The following is a 20584-nucleotide window of genomic DNA, read 5'->3' as shown; positions in this document are numbered from 1 at the left end:
CATGACATATACCATTAGGTCTTTAATTTATTTACTTTTTTTTTTTCATTTTTAAGACAGGGTCGCACTATGGAGCCTTGGCTGAGGTGAGGTTATTGCCTCAACCTTCCGAGTACTGGAATTAAAAGCTAGCTTAGTCATACTTGGCTAGGGTCTTTCTAACCGTCCAGTTATAAAGCCTTTCAGAGGGTCCATGTTGACAAATCAAATCAAACAATTAAAATAGCTAGATTTCTAGATCATTCCCAGTAATTTGTGTCCTATGCTTCAGGACTGTTTTTATTCACTGATACGTAAAAGCCATAAATATTGTTTTTGAAATTTAAAAAAAAAAGGAGAATTTTGAGACACTCTCTAAAGTTGCATTTCTTTTCTGACATCCCCAAAACATCACACATTCCCTTTCTTCTCAGCCCGCCCTCTCCTCGGATCTCGTGCTTGCGCCGGAAGTCTCGCGAGAGGTCGAGGTCTCATGAATTCTCCCAGTAGCCCTGTACTTCCTCTTCCTGTAAGCGGCCAGAGGTGAGCGTTACTCGGCGTCGGGCTCTCGGGCGAATCCTTCGCCATCGCCGCCGTCGTAGTGTCGGGGGAGCCGGCATCGCGGCCCCAGGGCTCCGAGCTCCCCAGGACCATGGGTCCTCGCCACAGGCGGCCGCGCTCCTTGCGGAGGGGCTCGGCCGCGCGTCGGACCCGGGCTTCGGCAGGCCGCGGGGCGGGCGTGGGGTGAGGGCGGCGCGGCCGGCGGAGGCACGGGGTGAGCCGAGCAGGGCGCCCGAGGCCGGGCCCGGGCCCCGCGGTGAGTGCCGGCCGAGGAGGGCGCCGGGTGGGAGCCCACGTTCATCTAAGCTCAGGGCTGCACCCTGGGCGGCTCGTGGCGTGGGTGCGTGGGGAGGTCGCGAGGTCTGGGCGATGGGGGAGACGGTCTGCGGGTGATGGTGCACGGCCTCGGGCCGCCAGTTTGATTAAAGCTGCCGGCCGGTAGGTCTGCGTTAAACCGGCAAGGAGAAGATGGCTGCGATGATGTCATTTCTTAGGACACCTTTGGATTGACCGTGAAAATAGCTCTCCTCTGAGCAGTCGATGGCAGTATCTATCGACTCAGGGTTTAGACGTGTTGGTTAGTGGCTGACGGTAACGTTCTGTTCCCAGGTGATCCGTGAAGATGGTTCGCTACTCTCTTGACCCAGAAAACCCTACAAAATGTAAGTTCCGACACGACTCTGTCGATTTGTTTTTGTTGTGTATGGGTAATGCAACAGAGACTGACTTTTTTTCCTTTTGCTTTTTTTTGTAGCATGCAAATCGAGAGGATCAAACCTTCGGGTTCACTTTAAGGTAAGGAAACCCCATGGTCCTGATACAGAATTGTGATTTGCTCCTGCATGTCTTTACAAGGTCGCTGCGGTGATGACGTTCTTAGGACACCTTTGGATTTACCATGAAAACAAACACATTCTGAGCAGCTTCCTTTTTTTATGAGTTGGTCATTGGGGTGTGAATGCTTGAGGAAATATTGTGAAATATGGGACTAATTATGGGGTAATGGAGCTTAGGTAATATATGGTGATTTCGTCCCCTAGTTCTCAAAATTTCAGTGGATCGACATTATTAACCAAAATTTTCTGGCTTGTTTTAATTAGAACACCCGTGAAACGGCCCAGGCCATCAAGGGTATGCATATCCGAAAAGCCACCAAGTATCTGAAAGATGTCACTTTGAAGAAGCAGTGTGTGCCATTCCGACGGTACAATGGTGGAGTTGGTAGGTGCGCCCAGGTGAGAAATGGATTTGATGGTGGGGGATGAGGAAGGGCTGAAGTCTCCTTAACTGGTCTGGTTGCTGTGATGACAATCTTAGGACACCTTTGGATTAACCGTGAAATAAAACATGTTCTGAGCAGCCTTGGTGTTGGCTAGATGTTCCTAACTGGGTCCAGTGCTTGCTTACCAAGGAAAATAAGAAGCTGTTTGCCTTTTTTCTTTCAGGCCAAACAGTGGGGCTGGACACAGGGTCGGTGGCCAAAAAAGAGTGCAGAATTTTTGCTGCACATGCTGAAGAATGCAGAGAGCAATGCTGAACTGAAGGTAACCGGGTCCTTGGTGTCCTTTGTGTGTTGTGCGGTTACTTGCTCGGTATCCTATTCAATAATTGTGACGTGATGGGAATGGATGTACATGTCTTTGTTTCTTTATGGGGGGGGGTTAAACGCTGCTTTTGTCTTGCACCTCTGTTGTGACAATTTCCCTAGAGGTGCTCAGAAGCACAGTGAGAATGTTGTGTATTTGATGTTTCAGCTATCTAGAGGTGGGATGTAGCCATTACTTTTGCATTTGAAAACTTGATTTTTGTACTGAGGCTGTATAACTTTTAAAATAAAAATAGTTTGTGCTGTAGGAGGACAGAAGGCTAGACACTATCTGGTGTATCGCTTGCAGCCATCTCTGGTATAATAACATGGGCTCTGAGAGGAGCCTACCTAACACAGTGTGACACTGCACTCAGGCCTCCAAACAGGGAGCAAATGATCAAGATCATCCCAGTTAGAGGTTGGAAGCTTTTTCTCAAAACAGATGTTAGTCTGATTTTTTTCGCTCTCCCCTCTCCAGGGTTTAGATGTGGACTCTCTGGTCATTGAGCACATCCAGGTGAACAAAGCACCTAAGATGCGCCGACGAACTTACAGAGCTCATGGCCGGATTAACCCATACATGAGCTCCCCCTGCCACATCGAGATGATCCTCACTGAAAAGGAACAGATTGTTCCAAAGCCAGAAGAGGAGGTTGCACAGAAGAAAAAGGTGAGCCATTCAGTTTTATTTTTAAAAGACACAGGCACCTTTGTAATAACCATGAAAGGAGCCTATTCTGACCAGCCCTCTTACCCACTTAATGTGGCTTTTCTGGGAGTTACCTGTAGTCACACTAGATCTGATTAGCTATTGCACTACAACACTTCCTCTTTACAACTAAATAATTTTACTTTTGGCTCTTATGTCCTAACCCTCTAACAATGCTTCTTAACCTTCCTAATGCAGTGACTCTTCAGAAGTCTTGTTGTGCTGACCCCCAACCATAGAATTGTTTTTTTTTTCCCTGATGGGCTTTAAGAGGGAGTAAGCAAACTGAGAACCGCCTTCTGATGTTTACCAGTTGAGCTTTTCCTACCTTTCCTGAGATGTGAATTTGAGTCCTTTTAAGAATTAATGCTAATTGAAAAAAAATGATTCTTTTCATTGTCTTCTCAGATATCCCAGAAGAAACTGAAGAAACAAAAACTTATGGCACGGGAATAAATTCAACATGAAATAAATGCAGATAAAAGTAAAGGTCTTCTGGTCGTTCATATATATGCATTGTTACAGATTGCCTGTTAAGCAATCCTGCAAGATAAATCTTGTTGGGAGGGGTGTATTGAACCTTATGAAAGGTTTATTATTAAAGTGATAAAGCAATGAAACAGGCTATTGGAAAGCAACTTATTAAAGTGATAAAGCAATGAAACAGGCTATTGGAAAGCAACTAGGCCATAGGAAAATTACTACTTTGGTTTAGCATTTACTGGAGAGCTTCCATTGGAAGACTGTTGTAAAGATCTTGGGTGTGTGATAAATCTGCCTTCAGGGGGAAGGACATCTTTACAGTGGATCCTAGTTGAGCTATAATATTCTGCTTAGAATGGTTGAGTTGTTAGAAGGGGCAATACCAAAATATTAAGCTATAAAAGTATGTGAATTTTAGAAAATATTTAGAGTACATGTGTACTGCCCATCTAAGGCATGATTAAAGTCTTAACTGACTTGGGAGGGACCATATCATTAAGTAGTTTTCAATACTCTTGACTGGCCTCTGAGGACAGCACAAACAGGGATGTAAAAAAAATTTTTTTTAGGCTAGAGAGAAGGGTCAGCAGTTTCTGTTCCTGCAAAGGACCCGATGACCTCTTAAGCTCCAGGGCCTCTGATAACCCTCTTACTGTCTCCTTGGGAAGCCATACAATATAAGCACATGGAAGACTTATAAATCTAAAGCTTTATAAACTGGAATTACAGGGGGTTCAGTATATTCAGGTTTGACCTTCCAAGTAGCCAGGGCTTAAATCTGTTAGGGATACAAACTACCAAGGTATGCATTTGCTTAGAAGGTTGTAAGGTACTGGATACCTGTTAGTGCTACGCCCCTAAGCTATTTCCTGTATGCTTTTGCCTGTTTAGCACTTTTTAAAAAATTCACTTAGTGTGGTGCCCTTTGAAAGCATTTATTCAAGGTTTGTGACTTGCCTAAAGAACTGAGCTGGAGGGATGATTAAGGTGGAGCCACCAAGCCTGACCTACCTGAGTTAATACCCAGGGTTTACATAATGGAAGAAGAAATGTCCCTAGTTTTCTGTGATGCAGCACATGAAATAAGTTTTATTTTGTTGACCAGCTTGTTTTTCCAGCAACAGTGGTGGTTTCCTGCAAACCTCTTATGTACACGGTTTGGTTTTTCCTCTTGGCTATATCCCCAAGTTGTAAGATAGCCTCACTTAATGTGTTTGACATTGCCAAACGGTTTCTGTTTACCCTGGCTGGCCTAGATCTCGCTCTATGGACCAGGCTGGCCTTTTAAAATCATAGATCATCCTACCTCTGCCTGACGGAGACTTAAGTATTTCGGCCAGCAGCGTAGTGTGTGAGGGTTCCAAATCTAGTCATACCAACACTAATCTGCAGTAGTGTTCCAGTGCGTGTAAAATGGTCAGCAGCTTGGGTTGAGTGCTATAAACAACCCAATTCCAGTTTTTAGTGTGCTCCACGTTTACCCCTCCAGTAAAGGTCTAAATCGCCAGGCATGTACAGAACCTCATCGTCTAGGGTGACCGGAACATGGGAGTCATGATTTCAAGACCCGTATTTCATGTGTGAAAGCCAAAATAAGAGCAAATGTGAGCCCAAGAACATGTGCCATAGCCTTTCCTATGGCTGTCGAGCCCTCTGCAGTCCAGGAGAGATTTTTCCGGGGTCAGAAGCAAGTCAGGTGGCCATAGTGTCAATCTTCCCTATCCCGGAGGCGCAGAGTACAGCGCGACTCCAGACAGGCGGCGAGCTCTGTGTACGTCACTGTTACGTTCTGGTTCTGCGCGTCCCCTGTCTGACGCATCCGCTTTGTCAGCTCCACGACGTACTATTGGCTGTTAGCAGCCTAGCCTCCCGGAAGTGCGGACATTGCCCTGGGCGTTTTGGTGGGGTTGGAGCTCTCGCACCTGGTCTCTGTCAGTGTGCTGGTACCCTGCCCTCGCCTCGCCTCTCGTCTCGGTCCGGTCCTCGTCCATCGACCTCGGTGTCCCTTCCTTCCTTCCCTGGCGGTTTGGTTCTCATCCTTGGATCCGCACGGTGAGAGCCGCTTCTCTCTGAGCCTCTGGCCCCTTTGCCTCCCTACTTTTTGATCGTTGTCTGTGGTTTCCCCTGTTCCTGTCGGTTCCATCAAGGGAAGCGACTTCACGACTCTACTTAGGCTGTTCTGGTGGATCCCTAGCCCTTTCCTCTGTCACTTCCATTGTCCTCTTAGACTAAGGTGAGTGAAAGATTCCATTTTGCTCTCTTTGATGGCTTGGATAGTAGTTAAAATAGTAGCCTACTATGCCGTCTTCTAGACATTTACACCGCAGTTTCTACAGTATGGAATAAAACATCTATCAAAAAGTAACTTACTAGGATTAAGAGACAATACTTTTACCTTTGTACTTAAAGAGCTCAAAAAGTTTTGTAAAAACCATAATATGGAAGTCGGGAGTGGTTGGTGCATACTTTTCATCACGACACAAAGTAGGCAGAGGCCGGTAGATCCCTTTAAGTTCAAGGCCAGCCAAGGCTACAATTGGGACCTTGTCTAATAAGTAATAGTGTAGTGTAGTTACTGGCATGGTTTCTTGGGGTTTTATTTAGAGCATAATGTGTAGAATATTTAAACAGATAGAACTCAAAAATATGAATGACAAAGTTGGATGATAGGAAAGGGACCTTAAGAGGAGTTGTAAAATTCTTAAATAATTTTTTAAAATTGGGGAAAAGATAAAAAAATGATTTTTATTTTGTTTTAAGTAGTCCTGATGACTTAACTCACATACATATCTCTCTTTCATCCTCCCAAGGGAATTCTGATTTTGCACAGGTTCCCGCTTTTGTGAGTGCTCCTGACTTTAAACTTTTGTTTTTCATTTTGAGATAGGATCTTCCTAAATTGTTCACACCTTGAATTTGGTGTGTAGCCCGGGCCGATTTATGCAGCTCTTTTCATGAGCCTCCCAAATAGTTGGGGTCACAAGCCTGGCCTCTTTGTTTGGTTTCTGTTTTATACTCCAGTCACACTGTCCAGTGCATACCGCATTCTTGTTAGCTGGGTGCTGTCATCGTCGTCATTTTCCTCATGAGGGAATTAAGACATAGTCTGGTTCAGTAATTTTTCCAAGGAACACCTTTTAGAAAGTGATGCAAGTCAAGGCGCTTCCCCAGGAAGTCTGTCAGTGCTGTGCCGAGGTACTTTTAAAGACTCCTAGACCTGTGCGACACCAGCTCAGATTCCTGGAAAGATGCTGAAGAAGAATCTCTGCTCACTCCCTGTTGTAGAAGTGCTGCTTGCACAGAGGGGAGAGCACAGTGGTTCTCAACCTCCCTGATTCAGTTCTCATGTTGTGACCCTAACCGTAAAATTATCTTGTTACTACTTAATAACTAATTTTGATACTGTTAAAAATCATAATGTAAATATCTGATATGCAGGATATCTAAGATGCAACACCTGTGACAGGGCCGCCGCGACCCATAGGTTAAAAACCGTGGGTCTGGCAGGAGCCACGCAAGTGAACTACACCCCCAGCTTAATCTGATTTGTTTGTTTGTTTTTTTAAATTGGAGTGTGTTCTTGAAATTTTTAGAGATCACTTTGATAAATTCTTAAGTTATTTTGACTAGAATTGATTGAGTCCTTTATAAAAATAGCTGGTCGTTCCTTGATGTAGATTTATACTTAGAGTTTTTCAGAATCTCATTCAAAAGAATCGTAACACTGTTTAGCTGCAGTGTGAGCACTTTAAAGTTGCTTCTGTTGCTGAGTTATCCGACAATCAGTGCTACTTCCCCCAATAATATTGTGAAAATCAGAAAAGTTAATGTCATTGAGTATTGTTCTGAAACTTCTTTATAAGGTCCTTGTGCTGCTTAGTTTAAATACTAACCTGGAAGAACCTGGAATTACCTGAGAAGAGTTTGAATGATTCAGATCGCTTGGCCTGTGAGCATGTCTGTTAGTGATTATTTCCATCATTAAAGGGTGGAGGAAGACCTAGTCCACTGTGGGCAACAAAATTCCTTAGGCAGGAGGTCCTCAACAGGGTAAGAGGAGAAAGCCAGCAGCAGAGCGAGCAAGCAAGCATCCTTGTGTTTTCCTCTCTGCTATTACAGGGTTCTCTGTGTAGCCCCAGCTGTTCTGGAACTCTCTCTGTAGACCAGCTGGCCTTGAACTCCCAGAAATCACCTGCCTCTGCCTCCCAAGTGCTGGGATTAAAGGATTAAAGGTGTGTGCCACCACCGCCCTGTTTCTCTGCTCTTAATTGTAGATGCTATGTTTTTAAGTTTCTCCCTCAACTTTCCCACAGTACTCAACTAACTTGGACTGCAGTAACAACACAAACCGTTTCTTCCCTAAGTTGCTTTTGTTGGAGTGTCTGTCACATTAACAGAAATAAAATTAGAATAATTTTCTATCTTGAAGTCCTAGTCCTGAGATTAATTTATTTTGGAAGTTTACGAGATCTTTTGATTTCATAGAACAAGTGTCATCTCTTTTAAGACATAGTTGATTTTCAGAATCAGACTTGTCAATATGATTTTTAATTAGCAAGAACGTTAAGAAGGGCTGGCTGTGTTGGTGCATGCCTTTAACCCCTGAACTGGAGAGGCAGAGAAAGGCCTGGAACTAGAGTTCTAGCCAGCTAGGGCTACATGGTGAGAGATTCTGGCCAAAAAATAAAAAGAATATTAGAAGTATTAACTTTTAGAAATGAACAATATAATTGTATGATAATACTTATCTTAGGGTTATTATTGCTGTGATGAAACACCGTAACCAAAGCGGCTTGGGAGGAAAGGGTTTACACTTCCACACCGCTGCTCACCACTGAAGGAAGTCAGGGCAGGATCCTAGAGGCAGGAGCTGATGCAGAGGCCATGGAGGGGTGCCGTTTACTGACTTGTTCCTCATGGCTTGCCAGCCTGCTTTAAATTATAGAACCCAGGGCCACCATTCCAGGGATGGCACCACTCACAATGGACTGGGCCCTCCCCCACCAATTGCTAATTAATGAAGTCTACAGGCTTGTCTACAGCCTGATCTTATCGAGGCATATTCTCTCTCTCTCTCTCTCTCTTTTATTTATTTTTTATTTTTCGAGGCAGGGTTTCTCTGTAGCTTTGGATCCTGTCCTGGAACTTGCTCTTGTAGACCAAGCTGGCCTCGAACTCATGGAGACCCACTCACCTCTTCCTGGGATTTAAGGCTTGTGCCACAACTACCTGGCCCATTGTAGTTCCTGATATAATTCACACTGAGTGCACCCCATATTTGAGTATAAATAATATTGTTTTCCTTTAGAAAAAAAGCCAAGCAAAAGCAAATCCCTTCTTACTATGTAGTCCTGATGACTGTCTTAGAACTCTCTAGGTAGATCAGGCTGGCCTCCAGCTCATAGGCCTCAAATGCTGGAATTAAAGACCGGTACAACCATATCTGGCTATATATATATTTTTTTATTAGTATTTACTTTTTTTTTGTATATGTGTGCATGGGAGAGGGAGCCACTCCATTGTGCTGTGTTGAGGTCAGGGGACAACTTGCATAGACATAAAGTGCATAGCACATACTGTCAGAATGCTTAAAAGTTCTTTGATTGCATTTTTATTTATCATGTAGGCATACCCATGCCATGGTGAGCCTGTGGATGTTAGAGGTCAAAGTAACTGAAGTTGGTTTTGTCTTTCCTGTTTTGGTTCTGGGTATTTGTTGTCGGGCTTGGAGACAGGCACCTTTATCCACCCAACTGTCCTTTTGTCGTGAGATCTTTGAGGCAGTAAAAGTGATTGGAATTGGATGCTGGCATCCAGCTCAGCTGTTCATGTTTGCTCACTTGTTCCTTTACCTGGCAGATAGCAGCATTTGGGTTTAGAAAGCTTTGCCTTCAGCATATAGTTTTGCCCATGCCCCCACCCCTGTAGGAAGAGTACTTTCCATAAAGCCTTTCTATCACTAATCTACAGTGAGCTGGTTCTTCTCTGTCCGCAGTTTCGGACATCCAGCCCGGGACAATGGTGTGCATTCCTTGTGTCGTCATTCCAGTTCTGCTCTGGATCTTCAAAAAGTTCCTGGAGCCGTACATCTACCCGCTGGTTTCCCCCGTCATCAGCCGTATATGGCCTAAAAAGGCTGTACAAGAATCCAATGGTAAAAATATAGGCAAAGTAGACTGCCAGGTAAGACCCTTCAAATGCCTGAGGAAAGGCCGGTGGAAGGGTGCACCTGGGTAACCCTTGGCTTTTGGAAGCTTGAGCTGCTAGAACTGTTAGCTTTAATTTGTTTGTCTCAATTATTTAGTAATTTAGTAATCAGAAGATTTTAGACCAGACTTCTGAGTAACATGTTTGTCCTTTTGCCTATGGCTTTGATTGAGGAACTTACTTTCCCCCACCTGATATGGGGATTGAAACCTGCCAGATCAGCGCTCTACCACTGAGCTACGTATCTGGGGCCCAGTGTGAAGGCTGTTTTGAAAGGAACTATTTAGACCGCTTTTGTCTTCAGCATTGGTGCCTGTTAAATTGGCTTTGTTCGACTGTGTTGATTTAATTAACCAGCGTGATTCTGAAAGCAAAATCATTTCATTCTGAAGTTTATTGTCTGCTTTTACAAAGAATGTCTCTTAAAATCAGTTTCTTTTCCTTCTAATAATTCTTATTTTCTTTTTTGTCATTTTAGGGTGCAGATGTCAATGGCTTACCCACAAAAGGAGCAACAGAGGTCTCTGAGAAGAAGAAAAACTAGTGTGGTTTTCCTGTAGCCCTCAGCTGTTTTCAAATGGACCCGATAATATGAAGCACCTTCTTTGTCTCTTGACTTTTTTCTCTGAGACCAGGAGTATAGATAAGCAGTTTAGCTATCTGCCTGATGCTGATCAGGAAGAACGTGTATTTATATTTAAAGTGTAAGTAGTTATATTTAATGACCTCACCCTGAGTTTCTTGTTCATTAAAGTAGCTTTCATTTCTACTAATAAGAATAAACAGAAGGTTTGTGTGAGCAGACACTCAGAACGTGGCGTCCTTGGGCCTTTGCATTCTTTTGGTTCCTGTGGGCTCTCGTACTTGAGTGTCCAGTACAGAATGAGGTGTGAAAGATGAAATTACTGACGAACACGGTGGAGAGCTGAGACTTAAGAGTCGTTATTGTGCTAAGGAACCTGGAAAAGAAGGAACTAGAGGGAACTTCTTTGAAAAATGTAACATCAACATCAGTGTCGATCACAAATTCTGATTCTGCTGTACCTCTCGTCCTGCAGGCGCATTAAACATTCATTTTAACTTGTTCTTTGCTTCTTTTTGTCTTTTCGTATTTGAAGCTAATGTTTTTAAAAGATCGGGCTAACAAAGCGAGTCTTAGAACTGTGATGGCATCTAGACAGTGGTTAAGCAGAAGTCAACATTCTACAATGAGTGAATTACCTAGGAAGGACTTGACTGGCCTGGTTTTGCCCAAAGCAGCTAGGGGTCTTGCCTGGTGATAGGATAAAGCCCATCCTGTGCCTGAAGCCTGTAATCCCAGCTACCTAGGGGCTGAGGACTCCAAGGTCAAGCCTGGCCTTTGCTGCAGAATGAGTTTGTGTCTAACTTAGCCAGATCTCACATTCAATTAAAAAATGCGGCCGGGCGATGGTGGCGCACGCCTTTAATCCCAGCACTTGGGAGGCAGAGGCAGGTGAATCTCTTTTGAGTTCGAGACCAGCCTGGTCTACAAGAGCTAGTTCCAGGGCAGGCTCCAAAACCACAGAGAAACCCTGTCTCGAAAAAACCAAAAAAAAATGCGAAAACAGTTGCAGATATAGCCCAGTGGCAAAGTGTTTGTTTAACCTGAGCCCTGGGGCTGGAGAGATGGCTCAGTGGTTAAGAGCATTGCCTGCTCTTCCAAAGGTCCTAAGTTCAATTCCCAGCAACCACATGGTGGCTCACAACCATCTGTAATGAGGTCTGGTGCCCTTTTCTGGCCTGCAGGTACACACACAGACAGAACATTGTATACATAATAAATAAATAAATAAATAGGAAAAAAAACAAACCTGAGCCCTGGGTACAGTTCACAGCGCTAGACTTCCCTCCACTCAAACTCTGCTTAGCCGAGGATGGCCTTGAACTTCTGGAAATCCTGTCACTACCTCCCAAGTGCTAGGAATACAGGTGTGTACAACCACACCTGCTCCCCACCCTCCTTTGTTCTTTGGAGATCAGGTTTTGTCCCAGCTCTTTGATCTGGGAGTCAGGATCCTAGCTCAGCCTCCCAAGTGTTTCAAGTGCAGGCATCAACCACCATTGCTGGCTTAAAATGTTTGTGTTGAGTGTGTACATCATGGTTTTTATTATACACCAGGGTTTTTTGGGGGGAGAGGGGTGCTTTGAAGCAAGATCTTTATTTGTAGTATAGCTGTGCTGCCCTGGAGAAAAGTACGTAGACCAGGCTAGTCTCAAACTCACAGAGATCCTCCTGCCTCTGCCTCCCAAGTGCTAGGATTAAAGGTGTGAGCCACCACATCCATCCTGCACATCATTTTTTTTTCTACAAATATCTAGCACAATAGTCATGCTGCAGATCATTTTTAAGTTAATTTCTTTTGAAGTGGTCTCGGTCAGTTCAAGTTGACCTCTGTAGTCAAAGATGACCTTGAATATCTGTGCCTTCTGCAATGCAGATGCCGCTATTACACGTGTGTGCCATCGTGGCCAGCTCACAAAACCTTGAAGTAGAATAATTTTTTAAAATTTATTTATTAGCCGGGCGGTGGTGGCGCACACCTTTAATCCCAGCACTCGGGAGGCAGAGGCAGGCGGATCTCTGTGAGTTCGAGGCCAGCCCAGTCTACAAAGAGAGTTCCAGGACAGGCTCCAAAGCTACAGGGAAACCCTGTCTCGAAAAACCAAAAAAAAAAAAAAATTATTTATTATGTATATAGTGTTCTGAGCACCAGATCTCATCATAGATGGGTATGAGCCATCATGTGGTTGTTGAGAATTGAACCCAGAATTGAACAGCAGTCAGTTCTCTTAACCTCTGAGCCATCTCTCCAGCCCCAGTTATTTTTATGTGTGTGTTTTTCCTGTGTACACGCATGTGCACTTTCTATGTGCCTATGGATGTTTGTGAGTCACCATGTGGGTGCTAGGAATTGAATCCAAATACTATCACTGCTAATTTTTTAGTTATAAAATTTAGACTGACTTCCTTGTGTTTGAGATCTGAGTGTCTTTATTCTATGTGAGTGGATGTTTTGTCTACCTGTATGTCTTGGTATCAGAAGAACCCAGAAGAAGGTGATGGATACCCTAGTTCTGGAGTTACAGTTGTGAGCTGACATGTGGATGTTGAGAATTTAACCTGGGTCCTCTGGAAGAGGAATACTTAACCACTAAACCATCTCTCCAGCTTCTAGCTGTTTTATACTTTTATATATTCTCCTAATGTTTTCTGGGTGGAGGGGTTGATGCTAGAGATTAAACCCTGGACCTTAGGCATAAGCATTGCTGAGTACATGTTCTACTACAGTTATGCTTTATGCTTCACTGGTTTCCAACTTCCAATGTCTTTCTTTTCTTGTTTTTTTTTTTTTTTTGAGATGGAGTCTGTAGGTCTGGCTGGCCTGGAACTTGTTATATGGACCAGGCTGGTATTACACTCACTGATCCGCATGCTTCATTCTCCTGAGTACTGAAATTAAAAGGCCTACACCATGACACCTTCAATAAACTACTCTTGAAAGTATTAGTGGGCTTGCTGGATGCGTTCTATCTGCCCTCCAGATCTCTGCTCCTTCATTTGCTTGTCTGCCCAAGAAAGCTGTCTGAATTCCATGAGCCGGCTCCCAGCCCTTGGTTATGGAACCATTCATGAAAACATACCATCGGGACTCGGCGGTTAAGAACACTTGTGGCGCTGGAGAGATGGCTCAGCGGTTGGAAGCACTGGCTGTTCTTCCAGAGGACTTAGGTTCAATTCCCAGCCATGGTAACTCACACCTGTGTAATTCCAGTTCTAGATGATCTGGCATCTTCACACAGACTTACATGCAGGCAAAACACCAATGCACATAAAAAAATAAAAGTCTTAAAAAAAAAACAACAGTTGTTGCATTTCAGAAGGCCTAAGTTTAGTTCCCAGCACCCACATGGTGGCTCACGACCATCAGTAAGTCCAGTTCAACTGAACTTGCTGCCCTCTTCCGATCCCTTCGACACCAGGGATGCATGTGGTGCACATACATATATACATGTAAGCAAAGCACTTGTACACATAAATCTAAAAAAAAAAACAAAAAAAACAGTACCATCAATTTAGCATCTGTTATTATCAACTACATAAAGCCTGTAGTTCATGTTGCTGGCTTCTGGGACATTCATTTTGCCGAATAACATTGGCATCATCATTATTTAAGACATGGGTGGAGAGATGTCTCAGCACTTAAGAGCATTGACTACTCTTCTAGAGACCTAGGTTCAATTCCTAGAAGCTATATGGTGGCCTATAATCACATATGACTCCAGTTCTAGGGGATCTGATATCCTTTTCTGGTCTTGAGCACCAGATTACAAGTGGCGCACAGATATATATGCAGGCAAAACACCCATACACATAAAAGAAAACTAAAGTTGAACTTTATAATAAAGCATGATCTAATGTGATTGAAATAAATTATTACTTACTTTGGCTAGAGGTCCCAAATAGCTGTTCAGTCCATGCCAAACACAATTCTAGTTTTTCAAATCTTTACCAAGATGATTTGTTTGTAAAAAGTGTTAGTGACCGACTGTTATCTCTGGAAGGCTTCCCCTCTAAACACCATCACCCTGAGATTTAAGTTCTAATGGGCAAATTTTGGAGAAAACCATAACATATTTTGATCTGTCCTCATGATCATGGCTATTATATGAGTTGATACAGCTTGACATTTAATTTTATTTGCATTTGATGTGAGGGTGTCAGATTCCTAGAACTGGAGTTACAGACAGTTGTGAGTTGCCATGTATGTGGGTGCTGGAAATTGACCCCAGGTCTGCTGGAAGAGCAGCCAGTGTTCTTAACCTTTGATTCCATCTCTCCAGTCCACCAGCTGGACATTCTAAAATGATGCCCAGCTTGTAGTTTGTTTGTTTTTGTTTCTGCAGTCCTCAGGATTGCACCTAAGACATTGCACATTCTGGCCAAGCTAGGGCTATAGATGTGTTTCATCAGACCCAACTGCCACTGCCTTTGAGCATTCCAGATTTCCTCTAAGTTGTTTTCACAGAGTATTGTAAAACAGGAAAGAACAGGAGGACAGCTGGGGACAATCTTCATGTTGCTTGCACAGTAGAAAATTAGAAGGCACTAACTTTTGAGCAGGTGACATGTTTACAAAGCACACGAGAATAAGCAACGCTTTCAGGACTTATGGCTGGGTTTTGTTTTTGTTTGTTTTCTTTTGTTGAGACAGTCTTCTCTTTGTGTAGCCCTGGCTGTTTGTAGATCTGGCTGGCCTTGAACTCAGAGATCCCTCTGCCTTCTGGGTGCTGGGATTAAAGACTTGTTCCACCACGTCTAGTTAAGAGACAGGATCTTAAGTCACCTAAACTGACTTTGGTAGCTAGCTGAGAATGACTTTGAACACCTAACTCTCCTTCCCCAAGTGCTGGGGTTATGGGTATTTGCCACTAGCCACGGCTGGCTTTGAACTTTCAATTCTGCTACCTTTGCCTCCTAAAGAAAACATTTATCTTGAAGATCAGCAGTTATCACAAAAGAAATATGTGACTGTATCTAATAATAAATCATCAATGTATCTAAAGCAAATACTGAAAGAATTGGAACACAGATAAATGTTCCTTCAATAATAGCTAGAAATTCTGGTACTCTGTTTAGGTGCAGCTCAGTGGTGGACTGTTTGCCCAGTGTGTACTGAATTTGGTCTCCAGCACCACCAACCAACCAATCAACCAACCCACCAACCAACCAACCAACAAAACCCACCATCTATCATGGATAGAACAATCAGATAGGGCACAAAAGACTTGAGCAACATAGTGAGTTACCTAACTATAACAGACACAACAAAGAGACTGGTCTTTTCTTTAAATGCATTCTCTGTCCAATATACAAGATTCAAATCACATATTAAACCTCAATAAATGTAAAAAACAAACAAACAAAATACACTCTCTGATCTGGTAAAGTTAGACGTTTTAACACAGGGGAAAGTAGAATGAACACTCACAAAAATCATAGCACAATATCAACTAGGTGAATGCAGCAGACAGTTCCATGAGTTCAAAGCCAAGGTAATTTGATGACTGGGAAGTATTTATTCCTAAATGGTTGCAATGGAATAACCTAGCGTTGGCTCAGAGGAGTTTTGTTTTAATACCGGTACCGGGAATGTACCTTTATATCTGCTAGTTCAAGTTCCATTATGAAGATGTTGGTGAAGATTTGAATCTGCTAATCTCAACGAGCTAATTTTCAAAATCTATTTGTTCAAAAGCCATTCCTTTGGGGCTGGAACTGAGCTATGCCAGCTGTTGTTTTTTTTTTTTTTTTTCACGGTAATTGAGCACATCTTGAATGTGTGTAAAACCTACAGCTCCAAGAGTCCTTAAGCATCCCAAGGTCAGGGCCAAGTCTAGAGCACAGTGCCAACAATTCTTGATTGTATGTTATCTTTGTCCATTTGGCTTGATTTAGAATTACCTAGAAGATTGAGGCATACCCCTATGTGTCTGCTGAGGTGTTTCAGGAGAGGATTAACTGCCCTGGATTAACTGGAGAGGATTAACTGAATTCTTGTTCTGAATGTGGGTGGCTCCATTCCATGGATCGAAGGATTATTATTTTTTTTTTCCTGAGAAAGTTTCTCCATGTAGCTCTGACTGTCCTGGAACTTGATCTGTAGACCAGGCTGGCTCAAATTAAGATCTCTGCCTGCCTCTATCTTCCATGTTCTGACATTAAAGATGTGCACCACCACCATCCAGCTGGGCATACAGTATAAAAGAGGAAAAGGAGAAAACAAATAGTGTGTTGGCACCCCCCCCCCCTTTGCTTTTTGGCTGAATAGGGAATTAGATATGAGCCACCATATCCTGACTTTTTTTCCTTTTTTTTTTTTTTTGTTGTTTGTTTGTTTTTAAACAGTGTAACAGCCCTGGCTGTCCTGGCTCTCACTTTGTAGACCAGGCTGATCTCAAACTCAGAGATTCTCCTGTATCTGCCTCCTGAGTGCTGGGATTAAAGACATGTACCACCATGCCCAGCTTATTTTTCTTTTTATACGCCCTTCTCCCCTCTCTGTGTGTGATCTTTGTGTTTGAGTATATGATGTGTGAGCATACATTTGTGTTTATGAATGCAGGTAAGTGCATGGTATGGTGTGTATGTTGTGGGTCCAAGACTCCAAATCAACCTGACCAGACACAAAAGTTCTGCCAAGAAAGATTTATTACCAGGCAGCATTACAGAAACTGATTGATCAGGGATCACAGTACAGACTTGAACTGACTGCGTCCCAGAACATCCATTTAAACAAGTATTTAAGCACAAAACCCACAAATACCTGTGCCAAGTTACAATTACAATTTTTCCACCAATCAGTATTCAAAGATTAGGGGTCTTCCCTATGTGTCCCATCATTTTCAACCCACACAAAACGTAAGCTTTTCAGTCCAACCAATCAGATTCATTTGTGCTTTTTGTTGTTAGGAACAGCCGTAATGCTTTTTAGAGAACTAAAAGATGCATAACAGACTATTTCTATTATTTAAGGAGGTTAACAATCAGAAAGTCTCCAGCTGCCCTCATGGCCTGAGAACTTGAACTTTGTTTTACCCTACAGGTAAAATGGAGTCTGAAGTCAAAATGGCAGTACTCAGGACAAGGTACTTTGTCAACATGTAGAGGGCAGAGGACAACCTTGGAGTCTTTGCCTTGCGTCTTGTTTGAGACAGGGTCTCTTGTTTGCCGCTGTGTGTTTCACATTAGCTAGTCTAGGTGCTTCTGTGGATCCTATATCTCCATCTCACGCTAAGAGAGTTGGGATCACTGCACACAGCTTCACATGAGTTCTGGGGATTCCTACCGAGTTCGTCACACGTTCTAGCACCTTATCCACCTAGCTGTGTCCCCAGCTCCATTTTTTGATATTTATAAGACAAGTTCAGTCAGATAGTGGTGGGGCATTCTTTTAATTCCAGCACTTGGGAGGCAGAAGCAGGTGTATCTTTGTGAGTTTGAGGCCAGCCTGTTCTACAGAGCTAGTTCCAGGACATCCAAGGCTACATCGAGAAACCCTGACTCAAAAAACAAAATAAACAAAAGAGAGAAGAACTTAAGTAGCCCAGGCTGGTCTTGAACTTACTGAATAGCCAAGGACGACCTTGATCCTCTTGACTCACTTCCCAACTGCTAGGATTACAGGTGTGACTCACTCTATCTTCACAAACGTGACTTCTACGTTATTCTATTTATTTATTTATTTATTTATTTATTTATTTTTCGAGACAGGGTTTCTCCATAGCTTTTGGTTCCTATTCTGGAACTAGCTCTTGTAGACCAGGCTGGCCTTGAACTCACAGAGATCCACCTGCCTCTGCCTCCAGAGTGCTGGGATTAAAGGCGTGCGCCACCACCGCCCAGCTTCTACGTTATTCTTTAGATGGTTGGGCAAGTGCACCTTCCCCTATTAGCTAGATCCCCAGGCACCTTGTGTTTCAGTATGCTTTGCTGTTCTTCTGCAAGCTCAGTGAACTTACTGGCAAGTAATATTGTAAAAGAATGTGTAGGCTGGCAAAGTGGCTCAGTGGGAGAAGGTGCTCGCTGCCAATCCCGGTCGCCTGAATCCATCCGAGGAGCCATGTGTGTAGGAGAAAATCAGCTCCCATAAGCTGTCCTCCATTCTGCACACTCGTGCCATGGCATGCACTTGCCCCTCCCAGTAAATAAATAGTTTAAAAGTAAAGTCTAATATTTGTATAGCACTTTACAGAGAATGCTGGCACATGGCGATTATATAATGGAAGTAATAGTAATAGCTGTTTTGTAGGGTTACGTAGAAAAATATCAGTGAATAGCACATAGGAAACAGTCCATAATGTGAATGGTTATCACTGCAATGGCTATAATTATGTACGTAATTTAGATGAGGATAGGTTAATATTCAAGGGTGTTAATTTGGTAACCTCAGGTCATTTGACTTAAAATTCCACATTTTTCTGTAAGACAGGGTTTCATGTAGGCTGGCCAACCCCCTTACATAACAGAATGGCCTTCATCATTCAAGTACTAGGATTACAGGCTCACATTCCATACTATTTTGTTTTGTTTTGAGACAGGGTTTTGCTTTGCAGCTGTGACTGACTTTTCATTCAGTATGCTGTTCACGCTGGCCTTGAACTCTGAACAATCCTCCTTTAGCCTCTCAGACAAATACCATACTTTTGGCACTACACAACATTGATTCTCACTCTGGTGAGTCTCGTCCTGATTATATTGCTTTGAAGGGTCTAGATCTTTCTGTTAAAAATGTTTTATTTTTCAGTTCTTCAGAGCCTGCAATGTTGACGTTGGTGTGATTATCCAGCAGGAATTAACAGGGGCCTTAATCTCAAATTACCAGTTCAGGTACTCTCTCGCTCCCTGAAGCCTAGAGTTTGGGGCGGCTGCACTTTGCCACGTGGCTATGTGGTTGCCCGGGAGACGCTGGGAGGGCGGAACGGCAGAAGGACTGCATTTCCCAGAAGCCCACGCGTCCGGCGTGCCACGGGACCGCCTGCTGCTGGCGCGCGCCCCGGCCGTTCAGTCCCTATCCGCGTCCTCAGCCGCTTCCCTCTTCTCACTGTATCCCCCGCGACTCCGCACCGACACCTTTGCGATCGGGGCACAGCGGGAGCCGAAGCCGGAGCCGCTGAGCGGCGGAACCATGGAGCCCTGAGCCGGCGATCACACCCGGGCCGCTGTGCGCCCGCGCTCCCGCTTCTCTGCTGCCCGATCACCCGCCCTCCGCGGCTGGAAGGGGAGACTGCGCGGCCAACACAGGTGGGCTTCCCTGACAGGGCACCGCCCCGCGGGGACTGAGCCTGAGGTGACCGACCGCGCGCCGGAGGGCTGCGGCCCCCGAAGGTCGGGTCGCTCCGGGGCTGCCCTGAGCTCGGCGATCCCTCGGTGCCCGGGTGTGCAGAACCAAGTGAACTGGACCCCCGACCGGCCCTCGGGGACCTAGGGGTTGCCGGAACGACAGGAGCTTCCGGACACTCGCCGAGGTTGGCTGGACAAATGGGCGTGTGATGGGCAGGGCGAGCAATAGCGTGTTGCGCGTCTGACAGACACATTTTTATTGGCAATATCATTCTGTACTGTAAAATGCATGCTTTGGAAGTACCACTGAAGTACAGCTCACTAGCTTTTAGTCTCTTCACATCGCCTTACAGCAATCCCACAGCATTATTTACCTCCTCGAAAGAGCTCTGTACCCATTAGCAGTCGTTCCTTCTCCCCTTCACACCCTGCAACCATCAGTCTATTTTCTGCCTTGGTGGATTTGCTTGAGTCATTGGGTGTTCGTTGAAGGGTGAAAAGGGTCCAAAGTGGGGTTTGAGGGAAGTGGAGCGATAAAGGGGTGAAAGAAAGTACTGAACAACAGCGAGGGCATGATTGTAAGTAATGGGGCTAGCAAAGACTGGCTGGGGACAGAGGAAGCGGGATCCTTGAAGGTCTAGAGAGGAGATGCTGGGCAGGGAAGTGAGAAAATGGGAGTGGAGGTGGTGGAGAGCAGTGTAGTTTTACCAGAACCAGATGTTTGTGCCTGAGTTGAGGGCTCAGTCGAGGAAGACTATCTGCCAGATGGGTGAATGGTAGCCCCGGAGGATGAAGTTTGTGGGTTTCTAGAACGACTGTCCTGCTCTGGAGTTTTCATTTTAGATAATCTTGGCAGCTCAGAGAAACTGGGCAAGAATGAATATCCTCATCTAGAAGATGAAGAACAGGCATTTTAGAGGTTGGGGTACTTGGTTAAGCTTATAAAGTTAGTATGCAGGGCAGAAGGAGTTGAGACCAAAGTATAATTGATGAAACAAGTTGCAAGGTTATTAAGACATAGAGACTTGATATAGAACAATGTTAATAGGAAGGGGATTGAGCTATTGAGAAGTCTGTGTTAGCCTGACGGTGGTTTATCCTAGCACTGGAGGCAGAGACAGGCAGATCTCTGAGTTCGAGGCCAACCTGGACTGCAGACTGAGTTCCAGGACAGCTACGGCTACACAGAGAAACC

The 20584-nt window shown here is 44.2% G+C and overlaps 3 protein-coding genes and 3 non-coding genes across 8 annotated transcripts in view; all 6 read left to right on the top strand.

Annotated features, from left to right (window-relative positions):
- The first annotated feature begins 466 nt into the window (after positions 1–466).
- Positions 467–3326, top strand: Rpl17 (ribosomal protein L17). Its single transcript, XM_041639298.1, has 7 exons — positions 467–522; positions 1150–1202; positions 1295–1335; positions 1641–1775; positions 1986–2084; positions 2607–2798; positions 3246–3326. The coding sequence occupies exons 2-7, from the start codon at positions 1163–1165 to the stop codon at positions 3291–3293; spliced, it is 555 nt and encodes a 184-aa protein (XP_041495232.1). The 5' UTR covers positions 467–522; positions 1150–1162; the 3' UTR covers positions 3294–3326.
- LOC121438860 lies at positions 1013–1078 on the top strand. The gene has a single exon (XR_005973133.1). It is a non-coding gene; the product is annotated as a small nucleolar RNA SNORD58 (small nucleolar RNA).
- Positions 1400–1464, top strand: LOC121438858. The gene has a single exon (XR_005973131.1). It is a non-coding gene; the product is annotated as a small nucleolar RNA SNORD58 (small nucleolar RNA).
- Positions 1837–1901, top strand: LOC121438859. The gene has a single exon (XR_005973132.1). It is a non-coding gene; the product is annotated as a small nucleolar RNA SNORD58 (small nucleolar RNA).
- A 1851-nt stretch (positions 3327–5177) lies between the features above and the next one.
- On the top strand, positions 5178–10612 carry CUNH18orf32 (chromosome unknown C18orf32 homolog). 2 transcript variants are annotated; one of them, XM_041639300.1, is made up of 3 exons: positions 5178–5553; positions 9316–9503; positions 10006–10612. In XM_041639300.1, the coding sequence occupies exons 2-3, from the start codon at positions 9339–9341 to the stop codon at positions 10069–10071; spliced, it is 231 nt and encodes a 76-aa protein (XP_041495234.1). In that variant the 5' UTR covers positions 5178–5553; positions 9316–9338; the 3' UTR covers positions 10072–10612. The 2 variants fall into 2 exon arrangements, with proteins under 2 accessions (XP_041495234.1, XP_041495233.1); XM_041639299.1 differs by having other exon boundaries at positions 5180–5372.
- Positions 10613–19079: 8467 nt separating this feature from the next.
- Dym (dymeclin) overlaps positions 19080–20584 on the top strand; it is a 262580-nt gene continuing 261075 nt past the window's right edge. For both annotated transcript variants that reach the window (XM_041639282.1, XM_041639281.1), the window contains exon 1: positions 19080–19350. The gene's annotated coding sequence lies outside the window, so the exon portion shown is untranslated. The remainder of the gene's footprint in view (positions 19351–20584) is intronic.

Source organism: Microtus oregoni, unplaced genomic scaffold (genome assembly GCF_018167655.1).
Source record: "Microtus oregoni isolate MIOR12 unplaced genomic scaffold, Mior012 000057F_ref0000458, whole genome shotgun sequence".
NCBI lineage: Eukaryota > Metazoa > Chordata > Mammalia > Rodentia > Cricetidae > Microtus > Microtus oregoni.
This window is presented reverse-complemented; position numbering and strand designations above follow the sequence as displayed.